The following is a 16,287-nucleotide window of genomic DNA, read 5'->3' as shown; positions in this document are numbered from 1 at the left end:
AAAAACCCTAAAAATAATTAAATAAATGGGGGGGAGGGGGGGAAAGGACAGAGAAAAGCCCCACACTTCCTCCTCCACAGCTCTTCCGCCCGCCCGCCCCATCTGCTACCTCACAGCCCGCCTCCCCCTTCTGCTCGCTTCAGGGCCTTGGCCAACCCATGCCCTCCTCTCAGGACCCTATAGCCCCTCTGACCCTGCTCCCAGCGCCTCAAATCCTCTTCGTGCACAACCCCCTCTCCCCTCCCAGGCCGCTGCCCCTCGCTCTTTCCCCACCGGCTCCCCGAGCCCCACAACGCTCCCTCAGCGCATCCCCCTCCGCAGCACACCTTGGGGCAGGTAATCCCGCCCACACCTCGCACAAAGGGACGCCACGATTGGCCGGCCGGCGCCCGACCGCCGTCAATCAGCCGGCGGCTCCCGCTGTGATTGGGCAGCGCACCCCATCTGGCCACGCTTTGGGGGGGGGCGCTGTGGGTGCTTGGGTTTCTGTGTCCGCACCGGGTACGGGCGGATACACGTGTGCTTGTGGCGCCGGCGGGTGTGGAGGGAGGAGGAGGAGGAGGAGGAAGGTCCCGGGGCGTTGCCACGCAGGGCTCCCACCATAGCAACCGCTTCCTCCTCCGGCCGTGACGTCGCAGCGTTTCCGCCCGACTCGCGCCCTCGCTGCTTCCCTTCCTGCTGCCGGAGCCCGCGCCGCGCCCCGCCCAGCATCCGAGGGAGCAGCCGCCACCGCCGCACCGCGCTCTGCCGCCCGCCGCGTCCCGCCGACACCATGGTAGGGAGCGGGCGCTGCCGGGGATGCGGGAGTTGGGCGGCTTCTCTGCCTAGCACCCCCCCCCCCCCCCCATGCCCTCTTCTTTCATCCCCGGGGAAAGGGGGTGGTTGGTATCGCCCGCCCGCCGCATCCCGGCCTGCGCTCCGGGCACGGCGGCTTCGCTCCCCTCCTTTCCTTCTCTGTCCATCTCCCCGCTCCTTTCCGTTCGCCTTTGAACCTGAGGCAGCGGATCCGTTCTCCTCCCTTCCCCCCCCACCCCCCCGCCTCCATCCATGAGGCGGCGGAAGGTTACTCCCCCCCTTGAGGCGATGGAACTGTCCTCTCCTCTCTGTCCTCCCCTCGGGAGGCAATGGTACGCTCCGCGCCGCACACAGGCGCTAGGGGCAGGCGCGTCCATTTCACCCGGGGAAAGGGGGGAGCGGTGAAGGGAACGATCGAGGCGGGAAGCTTCGGAGGGGGGGACACGGCCGCGGCGGGGCGATGCGCCGCCCCTCCCCGTGCCGCAGGGCGCGGCCGTGGTGGGGGGGAGGCGGTGGCTTCTCCCCCGAGGGGCTGCGTGGGGAGCAGGTCGGAGCCTGGCAGCAAGGCCACGCTATGGGGTGTGGGGTGGGTCCCCACCGGGAGGAAGCGCGGCCTCGGCCGCATCCGCCCCACTGTGCGGTCCAGGCGGGAGCCATCTTCCACAGAGCTGAGGGGCTTCAGGCCTGGCCTAGAAACGGCGGCGGCTCCTCGGCGGAGCGGGGCGGCCGAGGCACACAAGGCCCCGGTGCTGGAGCCAGCAGACAAAAGGGGGGAAGCCAAACCCGCGGAAGGAAGCGCTCGGTCGTAACAAGCACGCGTTTTTTTGCAGCGGCCGCTCGGAGAAGCTTAAATTTTAAGGTGCTTGCCGAGGGTTGGAGACTTTTTGTGTTCTCTGCGCAGAGATGATGAAGATACAATGCTGAGAAAAGGGGAAATGTATTAAACATGCACATGCCCGTTTTCTCTGGCGTGCTAAAAAGCCCCAGGGGACTCCTTTCATAAATGGGGCAGAACAGACCAAACATCTGTTATGCTTCATTTGTTACCAGGCCAGGTTGGACACAGGGGCTTGGAGAAACCTGCTCTAGTGGAAGGTGTCCCTGCCCATGGCAGGGGTTGGAACCAGATGAGCTTTAAGGTTCCTTCCAACCCAAACCAGTCTGGGATTCATGGTGGTTCACTTTCTGTTTGGTTTGCCTACATTAAACATTTGTATCCCTGTTTAACTCGGGCTACTGACACTGACAAAGTGGAATTACTAGTTCATACAGTTTTACTGCTGTCCTGCTTTTGCTTGAGCCCTACACAAGCATTTGTGCAGCAACAAACATCTGTGTGTTTTAACACAGTTGCTTAGTTTACTTCCCTTTAGTAGGTGGTTATCTCTTGAGCCCTTCCCATGGTATTTACCCTTAGTTTCTTGAACATGTGCTATATCCAGTAAATAAACTTTTAGTGTGTGTCGGCCCACAGACAGGATGTGTTACTGATCTCCCTGCTTCCTATAACACCCAACTTTGAAGCCTCTGTGACGGTCTGCAGCGTAGAGCAGGAGCTAATGGGAGTTGCAGAGGAAGCTGCTGAAAGTCTGATGAGACTTGCAGCTCTTGTTTAAAATAGGCTTGTCTGAACAAGCTGACTACCACCTCTGCAGTACGCAAACCTAGTTTAGAGTGACTACTCAGTGTGTCAGGCTACGTCTTGCTTCCGAACCAGAGAATTCCCCAGTCAGTCAGAAATGGTATTTCTCGTAGTGATCTCCTTTTTGGAACACTTTTTGCATTGGTTTTTTAAAAATGCTTTCTAGTTGCTGCAGATGAATTTGCTTTTGGGCAAAGAGTGTAGGCCTGCTGGCAAAGTACAGCAATGCCAGCAGGAGGGCATCACTTGGTATCAAAAGAGCACTGGATTTTCTGCTTTTGTGTCTTGCCACAAGGCCAGTTTCTTTGCTACTGGATTAAATGAGTCCATAGTCTTTGGAGGACCATGCAAATTATTTTTCTTGGTTGTTAGTCAGTACTATTCCCAAATCTGTGTAATTACAAGGTACATACGCCTCGTATATACAAGATGACAGGCTTGTGACAATTGGTAGTGTGGGTGTCTGGCGTGTTCCTACTTGCTTTGTCAGAAGATCCCTATCAAGAGGCTCCTGCTGGGAGCAAGGACTGACCAAAGCCATCTCATGCAGGAGAGCCTGCAGACAGCCACGACTTGCCTGTAAAGCAGTTCAGAGCCTGCTGCTCATCTGACTATTCAGCATGCACAGCCATCTCCAGGAAGGATGCTTCAATAATGAGTATCTGGGATGCCCAGATCAGGCCTTCAGAGCCTGTTTTTAAGAGGGAGATTTAAGCTTTAGGCTGCTGTATATGCCTGGAGGGCCACAGGAAAATACCCATAGTCACTTCGGCTCATAATAGCTGATTTCTGTGCTGAATGCTTTTCTAAGAAGCTTTGTTTTCCTGCAAGAGTTCTGTGGCATACCAGATTATTACCCTCATTGCCTTAAAACATGAGTTTCAATGCAGGAATGGGTCCTGCTCAAAACTTCTGCCCTATCACTGGCTACCATGGTTCCTGTGTTTCAGCAGTGTTGCTGGAATTGCCTTTTTGGGGTATTGCTTGTTCTGCTCACCTTGATAGTTGTATCAGGAGTGAACTTCATGGCAGCTCTAAGAAGGTGACAATTTCCTCTTTGGCTGAAAGCTGAGGAAGTGACCTCCAGGAATTCAGGGGAGACTTTTTCTCTGCTTTTTTTTAATAGTTGCTGCCTTACTCATCTCTCCTTATCTAATCAATAACATTTCTTGTGGGCAGGGGGTGGAAAAAAGCTGAATAGAATTTTGATTCCTTCACCCCAGAAAAAAGAAAAAGTAATGAAAAGTAAAAAACTCAAGTCAGGCTGGCAAGACTTGCCTACAAGTGATATGCAAATAACTCTGTACTTCTTGCTGGTTTATGGTGTGCAAATAATGGCCTCTTACACAACAGCAGTAAAAAGGCAGTTATGTTTCCTATCATGCTGCAGATCTGAATTCAAGCTTTGGACTTTCAGCTGCCTTGGCATAAGTGGAGGTGTCTGTAGGCAGCAGAGGACATAGGCCTGCAGAGCCTTGGGAAGTCATTGGTCTCTTGTGCCCAGAGAAGCTGTGGCTGCCCCATCCTTGGCAGTGTTCAAGACCAGGTTGGACAGGACTTGGAGCAACCTGGTCTAGTGGGAGGTGTCCCTGCTGTGGCAGACGTTGGAACTGGATGAGCTTTAAGGTCCCTTCCAACCTGAACCAGTCTGTGGCTTTCCCATGCCAGTGCTGGTTTTTGGGGTGATGTTAAACTATTCACTCCATGCATTTCCTCCTTTCTTACTCAGTAAGGTGGGGGTGGTAAAGTCAGATGGGTTTTCTTGGGTGCTCAAATAAGAGATGAAAGCAAAGCAATATTTAAGATCCTTGTATTTTTAACCACCCACATTTTCGGTTGGCTTGTGGGCCACAGCTAACAACTTTTCAGAGGCCTGATTTGGTAAAACCTTCTAAGTCTAGCTGCTGATGATGTCCCAGGGTATTGCATGGCAACATAAGGGACAGCTTTCTGAAGGCTGCTGTCCCAGAACAGCCAGGTGGTAATAGGTTAAAGAAGAAGTATTTGTGGCAGGAATGAACCATGACACATCTCTGAGTCAGATGGAAATGCCACATGGTTACACAGGCATTTCTGGCAGCAATAGTGGATTTTGAAGGTAGATATAAGGGGTGGTATGCCCAGCATAGGGGAAATAAGACCCACATACAGGACAGTAATGTGACTAGCAAACATGGGAGCACCCTGTTCCCAAATCTACCTTTGCAGTTAGACAGGGTGTATTTTAATAAGTCTAAGTGTCAATTTTGGAAAAATTGAAGATGCTTTTCCAAGGAGCAAAAGTTTCCAGTCGAGTAGCTGTAGACAGTCCACACTGGTGTATACAATGTGTGTTATACAATGTGTGTGCACGGCTCCCAAACAAAACAAGCCAAGAACTGGTTCTTGAAATGTCTCTGTAGATAGCACAGGCACTGCTATGGAGGGAAGGAAAACCCACACTGTATAATTGTCAATCCTTAAAATCAAATTCAGTCTTTCAAACTTGTCTTGAGGCAAGCTAAATCATTAGTTTTAAATCTTCTTGGCTGTCTTACAGTCAAAGCAGGAACAAAGGACTTTTTCTAGGTAAAATACTTTAAATATTCAAAGAAAATACTGGAGTTCACAGCACTTCCTGACAAAAGAGGAAGCAAATTTCATTGCATCAAAGTTGTGTTTCAGTGCAGCCTTGCTACAAATCCAGTTTATCAGGTGTCTGGCATGTGTCTCACTCCTGAAGTGGCTTTCTGTATCTGGGGATTGTCTTGAGAAAGCTTATTCTTCAGTGTTCCCTCATTTAGATTAAATTTCAGTCGTGGAAATTTAATTGGTGATAGAGGCAAGATGCTGGAAGCTCTTAGTGGAGGCAGCTGGGGATGGCTCTTGCAGTTGGAAGCTGGCTAGACAGAAGGCTCTCTCTTCGGGCTGGCTCGTGGAGCATTCTGTTCTCACAAGGCTTCTGCAGTGCTTTGCACTTAAGGCAGGAACGGTGTCTTTGTGTGGGGAATAAGAGCCACTGTGTTACTGTAGCACATGCTGACAAGGCATTTAATGCAACCATTACCTCATGTGCCTACAGCAGTCTGTATGAAAACACAATGGGGATACTGGTGGAAGTGCTTCAGAATAATATATGAGGCCATGCTGCGCACAAGACACTGCCTTTGCAATAGCTGCATGGAGGTGGGGGCAGGAAACTCAACTCATTTTTGCTGATTCCTTCAGAGAAACTTTGTCTGTTCTTGCTAGAATGTCTCCCTGTAGATGCTGTACTGGCATCATTTTCCCATTTGATAATTAGGTGGTTTGCAGTTAAGGTCTTCAAGACGTTTAGAAACAAGCTGGCTACTTAAATGTGGTCTTTTCTCTGCAGTTGTGTCCCAAGAATGGCTCTAAGTTGATGTTGCCTGTGTTATGGGTTGATCTGTCCCTTACAACGAAACATCACCAGCTGATGGTCAAGTATCCCCCAAGTACCTGCAACCATGTACAACTCAATGAAAAGCCACCAATAGAATCATAGAATCAACTAGGTTGGAAAAGATGTTTAAGATGATCAAGTCCAACCTTAAACCATGCACCAGTCCAGAGTCTGATAGCTGCTTTCATGCTGAAAAAGGAGCAGAACCAGGTTAGCTGTTGGAACTCTGTGGTGCTCAAGCCAGAATGCACAAAATAATAATGAATATGCTGTATTGAATCCTCTGAGCAGAGCAATACTGAGCCAGAACTAGAAAATCCAGACTAACACTCATATCACAGAATCATAAAGTGGTTTGGGTTGGAAGTGACCTTAAAGCTCATCCAGTTCTAACCCCTGACACGCACAGGGACACCTTCCACTAGACCAGGTTGCTCCAAGCCTCTGTGTCCAACCTGGCCTTGAACACTGCAGGGATGGGGCAGCCACAGCTTCTCTGGGCACCCTGTGCCAGGGCCTCAGCACCCTCACAGGGAAGAATTTCTTCCTAATATCTCAATCTCTCATCTGTCAGGTTAAAGCCATTCCCCGTTGTCTTGTCCCTACAGGTCCTTGTCAAAAGCCCCTCTCCAGTTTTTTTGTTGTCCCCTCTAGGCACTGGAGCTGCTCTAAGGTCTCCCTGGAGGCTTCTCTTCCCCAGAAGAGGTGGTGGGGTGGAGGCTTCTCACCAGCTATTTTTCTGGGCACATCAGCAGAGACATGGTTAAAATGTTGGTTGAGGATGTCTGTTTGAGTGTGGCATTTCAGCTTGTTCCAGTGCTCTGAACAGTCATCCTCTTTCTGCCCTACACACAATGGTTGCAGCCACCTTCCAACAAAACCTGCTTAGGGTTTGGGGTTTTTCTTTTTCCTTTTTAAGTATGCTTATGAAGCCAGCAATGGCTGGTATGAGCCCACGGTTGAAGACGGAGTCCCACAGTTACAAAAGTAGATCCCCTTTGTGGAAGCAGTTATTTGCACTGGGAGCTTATGGGTTCATTTCAGCCCATGCTGTGACACAGCTATAGCATTTTCTGAGATGGAACAAATCTGCATTGTCCCTAGCAATATAATGGCTGCTAATGTCATCTTGTGTGTTGAATCTTGGGGTTGTACAGCAGCTATGAGAAGGAGCAGCACCAGCTACTAACAGCATTTTGCTTTGGAAAGCTGAAAAGAAAATCCAGTTGTTACTCCTGCCCCTTCAGTTTCTGGTCAGTCCCAGTTATCAGCTGCAGTTTAACAGTGAATTTTGAGTTTCCAGACTAAATACTCTTCACATTTTTGGAATCTGAACTGACTTGCCAGCAGTGCTCAGTTTCTTTATAAGGAAACAACTTGTCTCCCAGTTTGGAGACATGTTTCTGGCCGTGCAGTAGCACATGTATATGGGCTCTGCACAGTTTGCATCAACCTGCAACTCTCTTGCTGCTCCTTGCTTTTGTGTCTCTGATGAGAATTAACCTCTTCTCCCAAAGTTGACTTCCAGTTGTTGTGGTCTTGGAGCAAAGATCAAGAAGTGACAAAAGTGGAGCTGTTTTATGCAGTTATTAGATTCATTCCCATGCTAGTTCAGGCTTTCTAAGCATTTTCTACTTAGACTTTTAAGGACTTTTTGACTAAAAACTGAGTCTTGGTACCTGTTGTCAGCTACTGTGGTGCCATTATTTAGAAGACAAACATCAGGGAAATAAAGGTTGTCTTGAGTTCAGTGCAGATTTGTCCTTGGTGAATGATGCAGTAGTTCTAGTTGCTGCATTCTGCTTTGTTAGGGCAACCTCATCTTCCCAGAGACAGGAAGAGAAAGACCTTTATTCCACATTAGTTCTGTATCATGCTCTGACAAAGAGCAAGTCTCTCGCTATGGAGGAGGTGACACAGGAATGAGTCACTTTGAGTCCATGTTTGCACTTTTGCTCAGATTTATCCTGGAATGGGCTCTCTCTCTTTACTCTCCTTGCCTTATTGGTGATACGCATGAGGGTGGCTGTCTGCCAGGCAGTGACTCCTGTCCCAGAGTGCAGTGGGTTCTGGATAGATTACCCCTAATAAGGAAGCCATGCATTAGAAATCTTGAGGGAGGTCCCCTTGTGTTTGAGTAACCCCCTAAAGAGCACTGTGCTCCGTGCTAGAGAAAACCTTCTGTCTCAGATTCACTGCTGTAGGAGATTGCCCTGGTTTTGCATGACCAGCACTTGCTGTCAGACTCCATGGTGATAGCTGCTGCCAGCTGTGCCATCTCTCTTCACTGGCTTAGCAAAGCTATGCCAGCCACTGGAAGTTACAGAGGGAGACATGTTGGTAGGAAAAGGACTCACTGGGGTCCTGCAAGGTAGGCATTGATCAAGGCTTTAAGAAGAAATATCCATTAGGTAATTGTCCAGTCAGTAGCCATCTCCCAAGGACAACCTGTTGGACAGCTAGCACTGAGCACCCCTAACCTCCCTGGTTTTGCAGGTGAGCTCTGCTGTGTCTTCAGAACACTTTCACTCTGGCAAGGTACGATGCTCCCCCACCACCAGTGAATGCATCAAACACACACTTTGGGTCTGAGCTTAAGGAAAACCAAAGTAAACAACAATCCTTAGTCCTTTTCAACCTTTGCTCTTTTTCTGTTGGTGTATCTCTCATAATGCTTTACCTGACTAGTAGCGCTGACTGTGCTTTAACAGTGATGTGTGGGAGTTTACACAGAGGGAGGAGGGCCATTTTTCCTTCTGTGGTACAAATTACCATGTCTGAGGATAAAATCATTTGGATTTGGAAGACCAGCAGGGGAAGAAGCAGTATAAGAAAGGAATCTCACTGTTTACACTGTGGGCAGGGTTTTGAACAGACAAATAAGTGTTGGACAGCCTTCGGTTTGGTCTTTACTGCTCTGGCCAGGATGTCCTTCCAGCATGACTTCCCATATTTGCTATTACACAGCTGCTTTTAAGCTCTCCAACTTTGCTGCACTCTGATAACAAAACACAGATACAAATGCTTCTATCCTGCCACCTTTTTTGGTCTCATTCCCAAAAAAGCCGCAGACTGAAAATGCAGTTCAGCCTCTTGTTCTCACTAGGTCTTGTCCTCTTTATTCTATGTAGCTGCCTTTAAGATCAGATTGGTGATGCTGCATCTGCACCTCCTATTACAGCTAGGAGAGGAAGATACACCACAAAGTAACTAGAATCCCTCATCATACTTCAAGGGGAAAAGGATGGAAAGGCAGGCAGCTTGCTTTGAAACACTGAGGAATTGCTGGGAAATAGACACTTTAACTGTTAGTCTTGCAAGTTCTCCTTTTAAAACACTGAATTCAGAACAGTTTCAGAAAGTTGGCTTGTTCAGCTAAAACCCATACCACTGCAGTCCCAGTACCCCACACAACATCTCTCTTCATCTCTAAGCCAAGTCCATGTGGCAAGTGTGGAATTTGGCCACGTTTTACCTTTGTTCCTAAAGCTGCTAGCAAGCATGCTAGACATGGCTAGGACACTTTGAACAGAAGATTCTCAGGGACTTGGTTGTCTAGTCCACCCGAAATGGGTAACAAAATTCCACTGCTCTAATGCCAAAGGGTTTGTCACAACTGAATCTCAGAGGACAAGGGGTGGACGTGTGTGTGAAACTACCCCAAAAATAATGTTCTAGTAGAAGTAGGATTGTGCCTTCTTTGGAATAGTTTTGGTTTGGCGGCTGCCTGTGGGCAGCATCGAGACTCCAGATTCTTTGCTTGGCTTGGAAAAAGAGGGCCTGCAGCCTTTCCTGACGAGACTATAAGGCCACCGGTGACTGTTGCCAACGTCGGTTGTCTTCTAGCCCCAGATTTAAGGCAGTGTGGTAAAGGGGTTGTGAAACTTTGCAGTGCTAGCCCTAAAGGTCTTTGCTCTTGTCTTTGCAGGCATCTGGAGTACAAGTTGCTGATGAGGTATGCCGTATTTTCTATGACATGAAAGTGCGGAAGTGCTCTACGCCTGAGGAAATCAAGAAGAGGAAGAAGGCTGTCATCTTCTGCCTCAGTCCAGATAAAAAGTGCATTATTGTGGAAGAAGGCAAAGAGATTCTGGTGGGAGATGTCGGTGTGACGGTTACCGACCCTTTCAAGCACTTTGTGCAGATGCTTCCCGAGAAGGATTGCCGTTATGCCTTGTATGATGCAAGCTTCGAGACCAAGGAATCCAAAAAAGAAGAGCTGATGTTTTTCTTGTGGTAAGCCATCTTCCCAGCTCACTCATTCCTAGCATGCAGTCCAAACACTGTGGGCGAGGTCTCTGAGAAATGGCAGGCTTAAAGTGAGCCTGTTTTCTGAGCCATGAGACATTTCACTTGCTCATCGTCCCTAGGATACTGCTTCTCTCTCTGCTGGATAATAAATGTCACTAACTGCACTCTTTCCGGTGTATCCCATTAGGGCACCAGAACAAGCACCCCTCAAAAGCAAGATGATCTACGCAAGCTCCAAGGATGCAATCAAAAAGAAGTTCCAAGGTATGTAATGCAGCTAAAGCTCCTACACGCACCATGCTCCTACAATGCTTGCACAGCGAGGCTTAACCATTGGCTGATTGGTCTGGGATGGTTTTTTTGAGGAGCTAGTGAGACATGAGAGCTTCACAGGCGAGATGCTCTGTGACAGAGCTAAAATGAGATCTGGTTAAACCCTGCACTATCTGACTCTGAATTGTAGAGGCACTAGAGCTATGCTCAGGACAAGAGTAGGCTTAGCAGTGTGTGACACTGTATTTGTACTATACAGAGCAGCACATCTGCACCCTACAGACTAGAAACCATTAGATTCCTAGTACAGAGCTGGCTTTTGTGCAGACCTGCCTCTGTGGTAGAGGACTCAGCCCTGTGTCTGATGAAATACACAATCTCATAAACGTACTGTGGTGTAGTAGTAGTAATTAATGATTGCTTTAGAGATGCAGTTGGGATTGCTCATTTCAAAAGGCATCGCGTCTCCAAGTGGAGGAGCGAAGTTCTTCTGTCAGGCACCAGTAGCCAAGGAGTAAACACCTTGCTGCAGCATTCAAAAATTTCATGCTAAGTCAGTCTGTGTGTAGGCAGATAGCACTGCCCCCCTTCAGTTCCTGCTTGCAGTGTGCAGGACTGATGGGATCATTGTGCAGCAGTGCCAGCCAGCTGGTTGGAAATACTGCATTCAGCTCTGCGGCCCCCAATACAAGAGGGACGTGGAGCTGTTGGAGTGAGTCCAGAGGAGGCCACAGAGATGCTGCAGGGGCTGGAGCAGCTCTGCTATGGAGCCAGGCTGAGAGAGCTGGGGTTGTTCAGGCTGAAGAAGAAAAGGCTCCAGGGACACCTTAGAGCAGCTTCCAGTGCCTAAAGGGGCCAAGAAATCTGGAGAGGGGCTTTTGACAAGGGCCTGGAGGGACAGGACAAGGGGGAATGGCTTTAACCTGACAGAGGGGAAACTGAGATGAGACAGTAGGAAGAAATTCTTCCCTGTGAAGGTGCTGAGGCCCTGGCACAGGGTGCCCAGAGAAGCTGTGGCTGCCCCATCCCTGGCAGTGTTCAAGGCCAGGTTGGACACAGGGGCTTGGAGCAACCTGGTCTAGTGGAAGGTGTCCCTGCCTGTGGCAGGGGTTGGAACTGGATGAGCTTTAAGGTCCCTTCCAACCCAAATCTTTCTATGGTGAGACTTGTGTGCTGCATGTGTGGGAGTTAGAAAAAAAGAAATCCTGAAGAAATTCTGCTTTTCTTCACATAAAACAGGCTTGGGTGTTGGGCTCCCTGCCCTCCATTCGCTTACACCAGCAAAGTCTTTCTCATCTTTACATCTCAGATTCTCACTCTGATTCTTTCACCCACATCCCCAGAGCCAGCAGAAGCTGAGTCAGCCATCTTAGTGTGCTTGTGTGTAGCTCCCTCCCCTGCCATCAGCAGGGTAGCATTAGAAATGAGAGCTTTGCTTGTGAGACAGCCTGCAGTGAAAAGACCAACAGTTGGAGTACTGAGCTAGTGAAAACCTTCTCCCTGATGTTTCTGTGTTGGTATTTGATGTGTAGCTAGGTGTGTCCTGTGACATATCAGGGGAAAACCATCCAAATGCCTGAGCTAAGGCAGGACTTACCTGAGTGATTGACCAGATTGCTTCTTCTAATATTACTAGCAAATATGTTTATTTTATTGATTATTAGCATGTGGAAATAATAATGCATTATTGAGTGTTTTGCCTCTTTTTTAGGCATAAAGCATGAATGCCAAGCAAATGGGCCAGAGGACCTCAACCGAGCTTGCATTGCTGAGAAGCTAGGAGGCTCCTTAGTCGTAGCTTTTGAAGGAAGTCCCGTGTAGATGTCATACAGTGCCACAACTCTACAAGCATTCCATGTTTTAATATATCAGTTATATAAAGCAACTATTCTAGGCCAGGGTTCCACTAACTGTAGGGAAGCTGTCTTGTAGAATAAAGTAGATTTTGGAGATGTAGCTCGTATGTACAAATGACCCTAAATAAATCAAATCTAAGGATTTATCTTGGTGTATTAATATTTGCATTGGTTGTCCAGCCCAATTATGTCCCCGATGGATTTAACACTAAAGGTCTCCAAAAAATTGTGGTCCAAAGGAGCACTGTATCATGGAATGAAAGTGGGGGGAGGTGAGAATAATCTGGTTCCTGTTCTTGCTCTTCTAAATTGTATCAAGCAAAACTCAGCCGGTCTTTTTGAGGCTAGTGGCCAAATTGCCAAACTCAAAAACGTTTCCCCCTGTAACTGTTTAATACAGAACTTCAAACCTGTAGTTAAATGTTTGGCTAAAGCAACCTGTTGGCACCAAAACTGGGTTAAATTCTTAGTCCTTTCAGTTGCAGAGCAGTACTAATAAAGGCTAATTCTGAAGGTAAATAGAGATGAGACACACTTTTTTTTCTTCCTGGAGAAATAGTCCTAACCCACTCACGGTGCAGTGATAATATTTAAAGGTTCACTTGTTCTATAGGTTCAATTTTCTTGTTATGAAGTGTCTTGAGGTCTTTCCAGCCTGAGTGACTCTATAAAAACTGCTTTTCTGTTGACGTAGTTTCATTCAGAACTACCTTAGTTTCTCTGATAACACACTTACTAGCAGATTGGATGCTTCTGATGCTTTTACAAACGCAGATCCTTATAGCAGCGCTCTCCAGTGATGGGTAGTACAATGAGGAGGAGCCACATCTTTACAAAGTGGTATTCTCAGCCCCAGTCCTTGGTCACTTGGTCCATTTGTCCGTAATTACTCTTGATTTAACTTAGTAGAACCCATCAGCCTGACTAATACGGCTTGATCTGGGCTTTTTTGTCTGTTAGCTTCTTTAATTCTGTAGAAATGCATGGAAATATCACCTACTAGAAAGTTTGACCTGAAATGCCTTTTGTATGGGGAGGGGGGGAGGGGGTAGAGAACATTCCTGTGCCAGCTACAGAGATCTTAAAAGCTTCCATGTTTCACCAGTGGTTGATTAAAGCTGTTTCCTTTGTGTAATGTGTACATGGGAGTTGCATAGAGTTTTCCTGTATGTCTGTAGAGAAAAAGAAAAAAAAAATAACAAAACCACAACCCGTAGCCTCCAGTGCGTTACTGTTGCTGTTCTGTGCGTGCCAAATTAAAAGAGCCTAAATAAATGGGCTTTCCCCTCCCCTGGGTCAGTGATTGATTCCTCTCCAGCCTCTGGATTAGCCTGGTGGCTTGGGGAGCTGGTACCACTTCCCTGTGCTGCTGCTGGTGGGAGAAGGGATGGGGGGAAGCAGGTTCATCAGCACAGTGTGCAGCTTGCTGCAGGCACTAGCTCCTTGACCTGGTCTCTGCATTTTAGGTTCCAGACCCAAGTTTCCGTGGGTTGGGGAGTTTCCTGGCAAACATTTGCTGTCTGAGCAGAAGCCAAGCACGTGTCAGTGATTTTGTGCCACTTTCCCTGTAGAAACTGATGGTGCTTTCTCTGGCCAAGCAGTTGCAGGCTGCCCCTTCCTCTGGCCAGATGTGCAGGGACAGAACAGCTGTGCAGTCCCCACAGCTCCTTGGCAGAGCACTGAGCTGCTGCCTGGTTTATCTGTGGGGCCAGGAAATAATGGTCTGTTGCCTGCCTCAGCATGTGCCCTCTCTGGCCATGCTGCATGGTTAAAACTTGCCACTAAAGGCAGGCATTGCCTGCTTGCTCCAGCTTGGCACCCAGGTGGGTCACAGGGTTGGGAACACAAGGTTTCCCAATGCAAAAGAGACCCACCAGGGTGATCCTTTCTGATTCTGAGAGGGGCAAACCAGCCTGGATTCTGCTTGTGCTTTAGACTGTGTTTGAGTCAGCTCTGAGCTCTCCCAAGTGAGTGATCATCATGAAGACCTCCTCCTTGCCTGGGTGTCTGCAGTGCAAGTCTCTGTCCAAAGTCCAGGTTGAGATAAGGTGTGACACAGCAGGAGTGGTGCTGCCTGACAAACAAAGGGAGCTCCCAGCCAAGATCCAACTGATAACCAGTGCTACCAGTGCCAGTCTGCAGGCATCTTCCAAGAGATACCCAGCCCAGGTGATGCCATGGTGGACTTCTGCCTGGGATATCCTTCCCTGCTTAGAAGATGGAGCTGGAGACCTTGCAAAGGGAGAAGGATGTCAGACCTGGAAGGTAGGAGGGAGCTTCCCATAACATGAAAGCTCTTGGATCAGGGTGCAAAGTGCCTTAGTCCTGGGACTTAGAGGGATGAGAAGTCTGAGGAGGCACTTGAGGCCTTGGCTAGGTGTGGTCCCACAGGTTAAGCTGATCTGTGAGGTTTTGGCTGCTTTTAGGACCCTTGCAACAAGTCTCGAGGTATTATACCGGCCTCTGGAACAGTGCTCCTGCACTCCAGGGCTGGCAGGAACTCTTAACCTTTAGAGCTATAAAGCTTCATACCTTGTCCGTGTCGTGGAGTTAGTGAGCCAAACTTCACTGCCTCCCAAGGCTGTTTGAGCTTCTGTGGTTGGAGAGGATAAAAAGCACAGGGAGGTGTTTCCTCTTGTGATTCAGAGGTTTCTGATCCTTTCAGTTAAGGTTTCAGTTAACATTTCTCTGGTTGGACTTTATGACCTTAAAGGTCTTTTCCAACCTAGTTGGTTGTATGAAATCACCCAGAAGTTCTGAAAAGGCAAGGCAAGCAGGGAGAGACATGAGGAATGCTTCCTACAGCTTATCTGACTGCTGGGGAGAGAAGGTAGTTTCTAGTACATGAAGAAGAAAAAGGTGTTCAGGTGATGGACATGGCTCAGAGCTACACAAGCTCAGCAGGACCACAGCCCAGCTTGGCTGCAGCAAGAGTAGAGCTGCTAGAAACCTTTTCAAGTCCATGTGCAGGCAAGTTTCCCCAGTTTCCAAGTTTCACGCTGGGGAGAAGATAGGGATGGGAGATGAGACTGGTAATTCAGGCTGAGCATGAGTAGCAGATGGTGCCAACGTGATTTAGCTGCTCCAGCAAAAACTGAACTTGAGGATCTGTGGCTTAGGCTGAAAGGTAACTCCAGCTGTGGCTGAAACCAGCAGAAGGACCCAGTGATGCCATCCAAAGTCACTCCACCTGGGTGATTGGCTGATCTTTATCACTGAAGTACCTTGCCTGCAGCACCCAGATACCTGCCCTGAGTCAGAGGCAGGTTACAAGGCGACAGTGTGGCTTGCCTGGAGGAATGATAGCCCTTGCCCTCGGTGAGTAGCCAAAGCCTATGGTTGTACATTGCAAAGTCCCACCAGCTCCTGGCCAATCAGGCCTGCATGAGGGCAAGGCTTGGGTTTCTCCGAGCCCCTCGGGATGTCTTTCCCTTTCTACCAAGGTCCTGAGAAGAAAAATCCCAGTGATGCAACACGAAGTATCAAAATTTAATGTCTTTCCCCAAAGAGAAGTGTGTTTTTTCTGCCCCTCTCTTCATGAAGCAGCCAGCTCAGTGATGTGTCCTGGAAAGGCACCATGTCACCCAATGCAGAGGACACTGAATCTCTTCTTGTGTGGTTTTTGGAGCCCTGTCAGAGCCTACCTCCCCTGTGGCACACATGGGACACCAGCCACCTTCCTTGTGTTGGTTGGGGCTTTGTTGCTGCTGATGGGTTAGTGCCTGGGTAACTGCTCTGTTTTGTGCAAGAGCTCACAATAAAGGAAATCACTGTTGCAAAAGCAAGAAAACTGAAAACCCAAAGCATTGCATCACTTGGTGGCTCCTGATGCTCTGGGGCCCCTCCTACCAATGGCTGTGTGGGGTGATGGTTACCTCAATAGGCTCAACAACTCCCTCCACCCTCTGGGGTTGTCTGGAGTGGTTTCCTGGCAAGCCTGGTGAATTCCAGGTGATCTCCAAAGCCACAAGGTGCCAGGCATGCTGCTCTGCATTGAGAGGTGAGGAGGGTGGCATTGAGGGTTGAGGACCGGCGGTCCTTGCACCATGAGGTCCACAAGGAGAAAC

At 48.7% G+C, this 16,287-nt stretch overlaps 1 protein-coding gene across 1 annotated transcript; it reads left to right on the top strand.

The window, feature by feature from the left end:
* Nucleotides 1–618: 618 nt before the first annotated feature.
* On the top strand, nt 619–13,433 carry DSTN (destrin, actin depolymerizing factor). Its single transcript, XM_034060440.1, has 4 exons — nt 619–775; nt 9,769–10,076; nt 10,279–10,355; nt 12,076–13,433. Exons 1-4 carry the CDS (start codon nt 773–775, stop codon nt 12,183–12,185), a joined length of 498 nt encoding a protein of 165 aa, XP_033916331.1. The 5' UTR covers nt 619–772; the 3' UTR covers nt 12,186–13,433.
* The last annotated feature ends 2,854 nt before the right edge of the window (nt 13,434–16,287 follow it).

Source organism: Melopsittacus undulatus, chromosome 3 (assembly GCF_012275295.1).
Source record: "Melopsittacus undulatus isolate bMelUnd1 chromosome 3, bMelUnd1.mat.Z, whole genome shotgun sequence".
In the NCBI taxonomy this organism is placed as follows: domain Eukaryota; kingdom Metazoa; phylum Chordata; class Aves; order Psittaciformes; family Psittaculidae; genus Melopsittacus; species Melopsittacus undulatus.
Note: the sequence above shows the minus strand (reverse complement) of the source record. Positions and strands in the feature narration are given on the sequence as shown.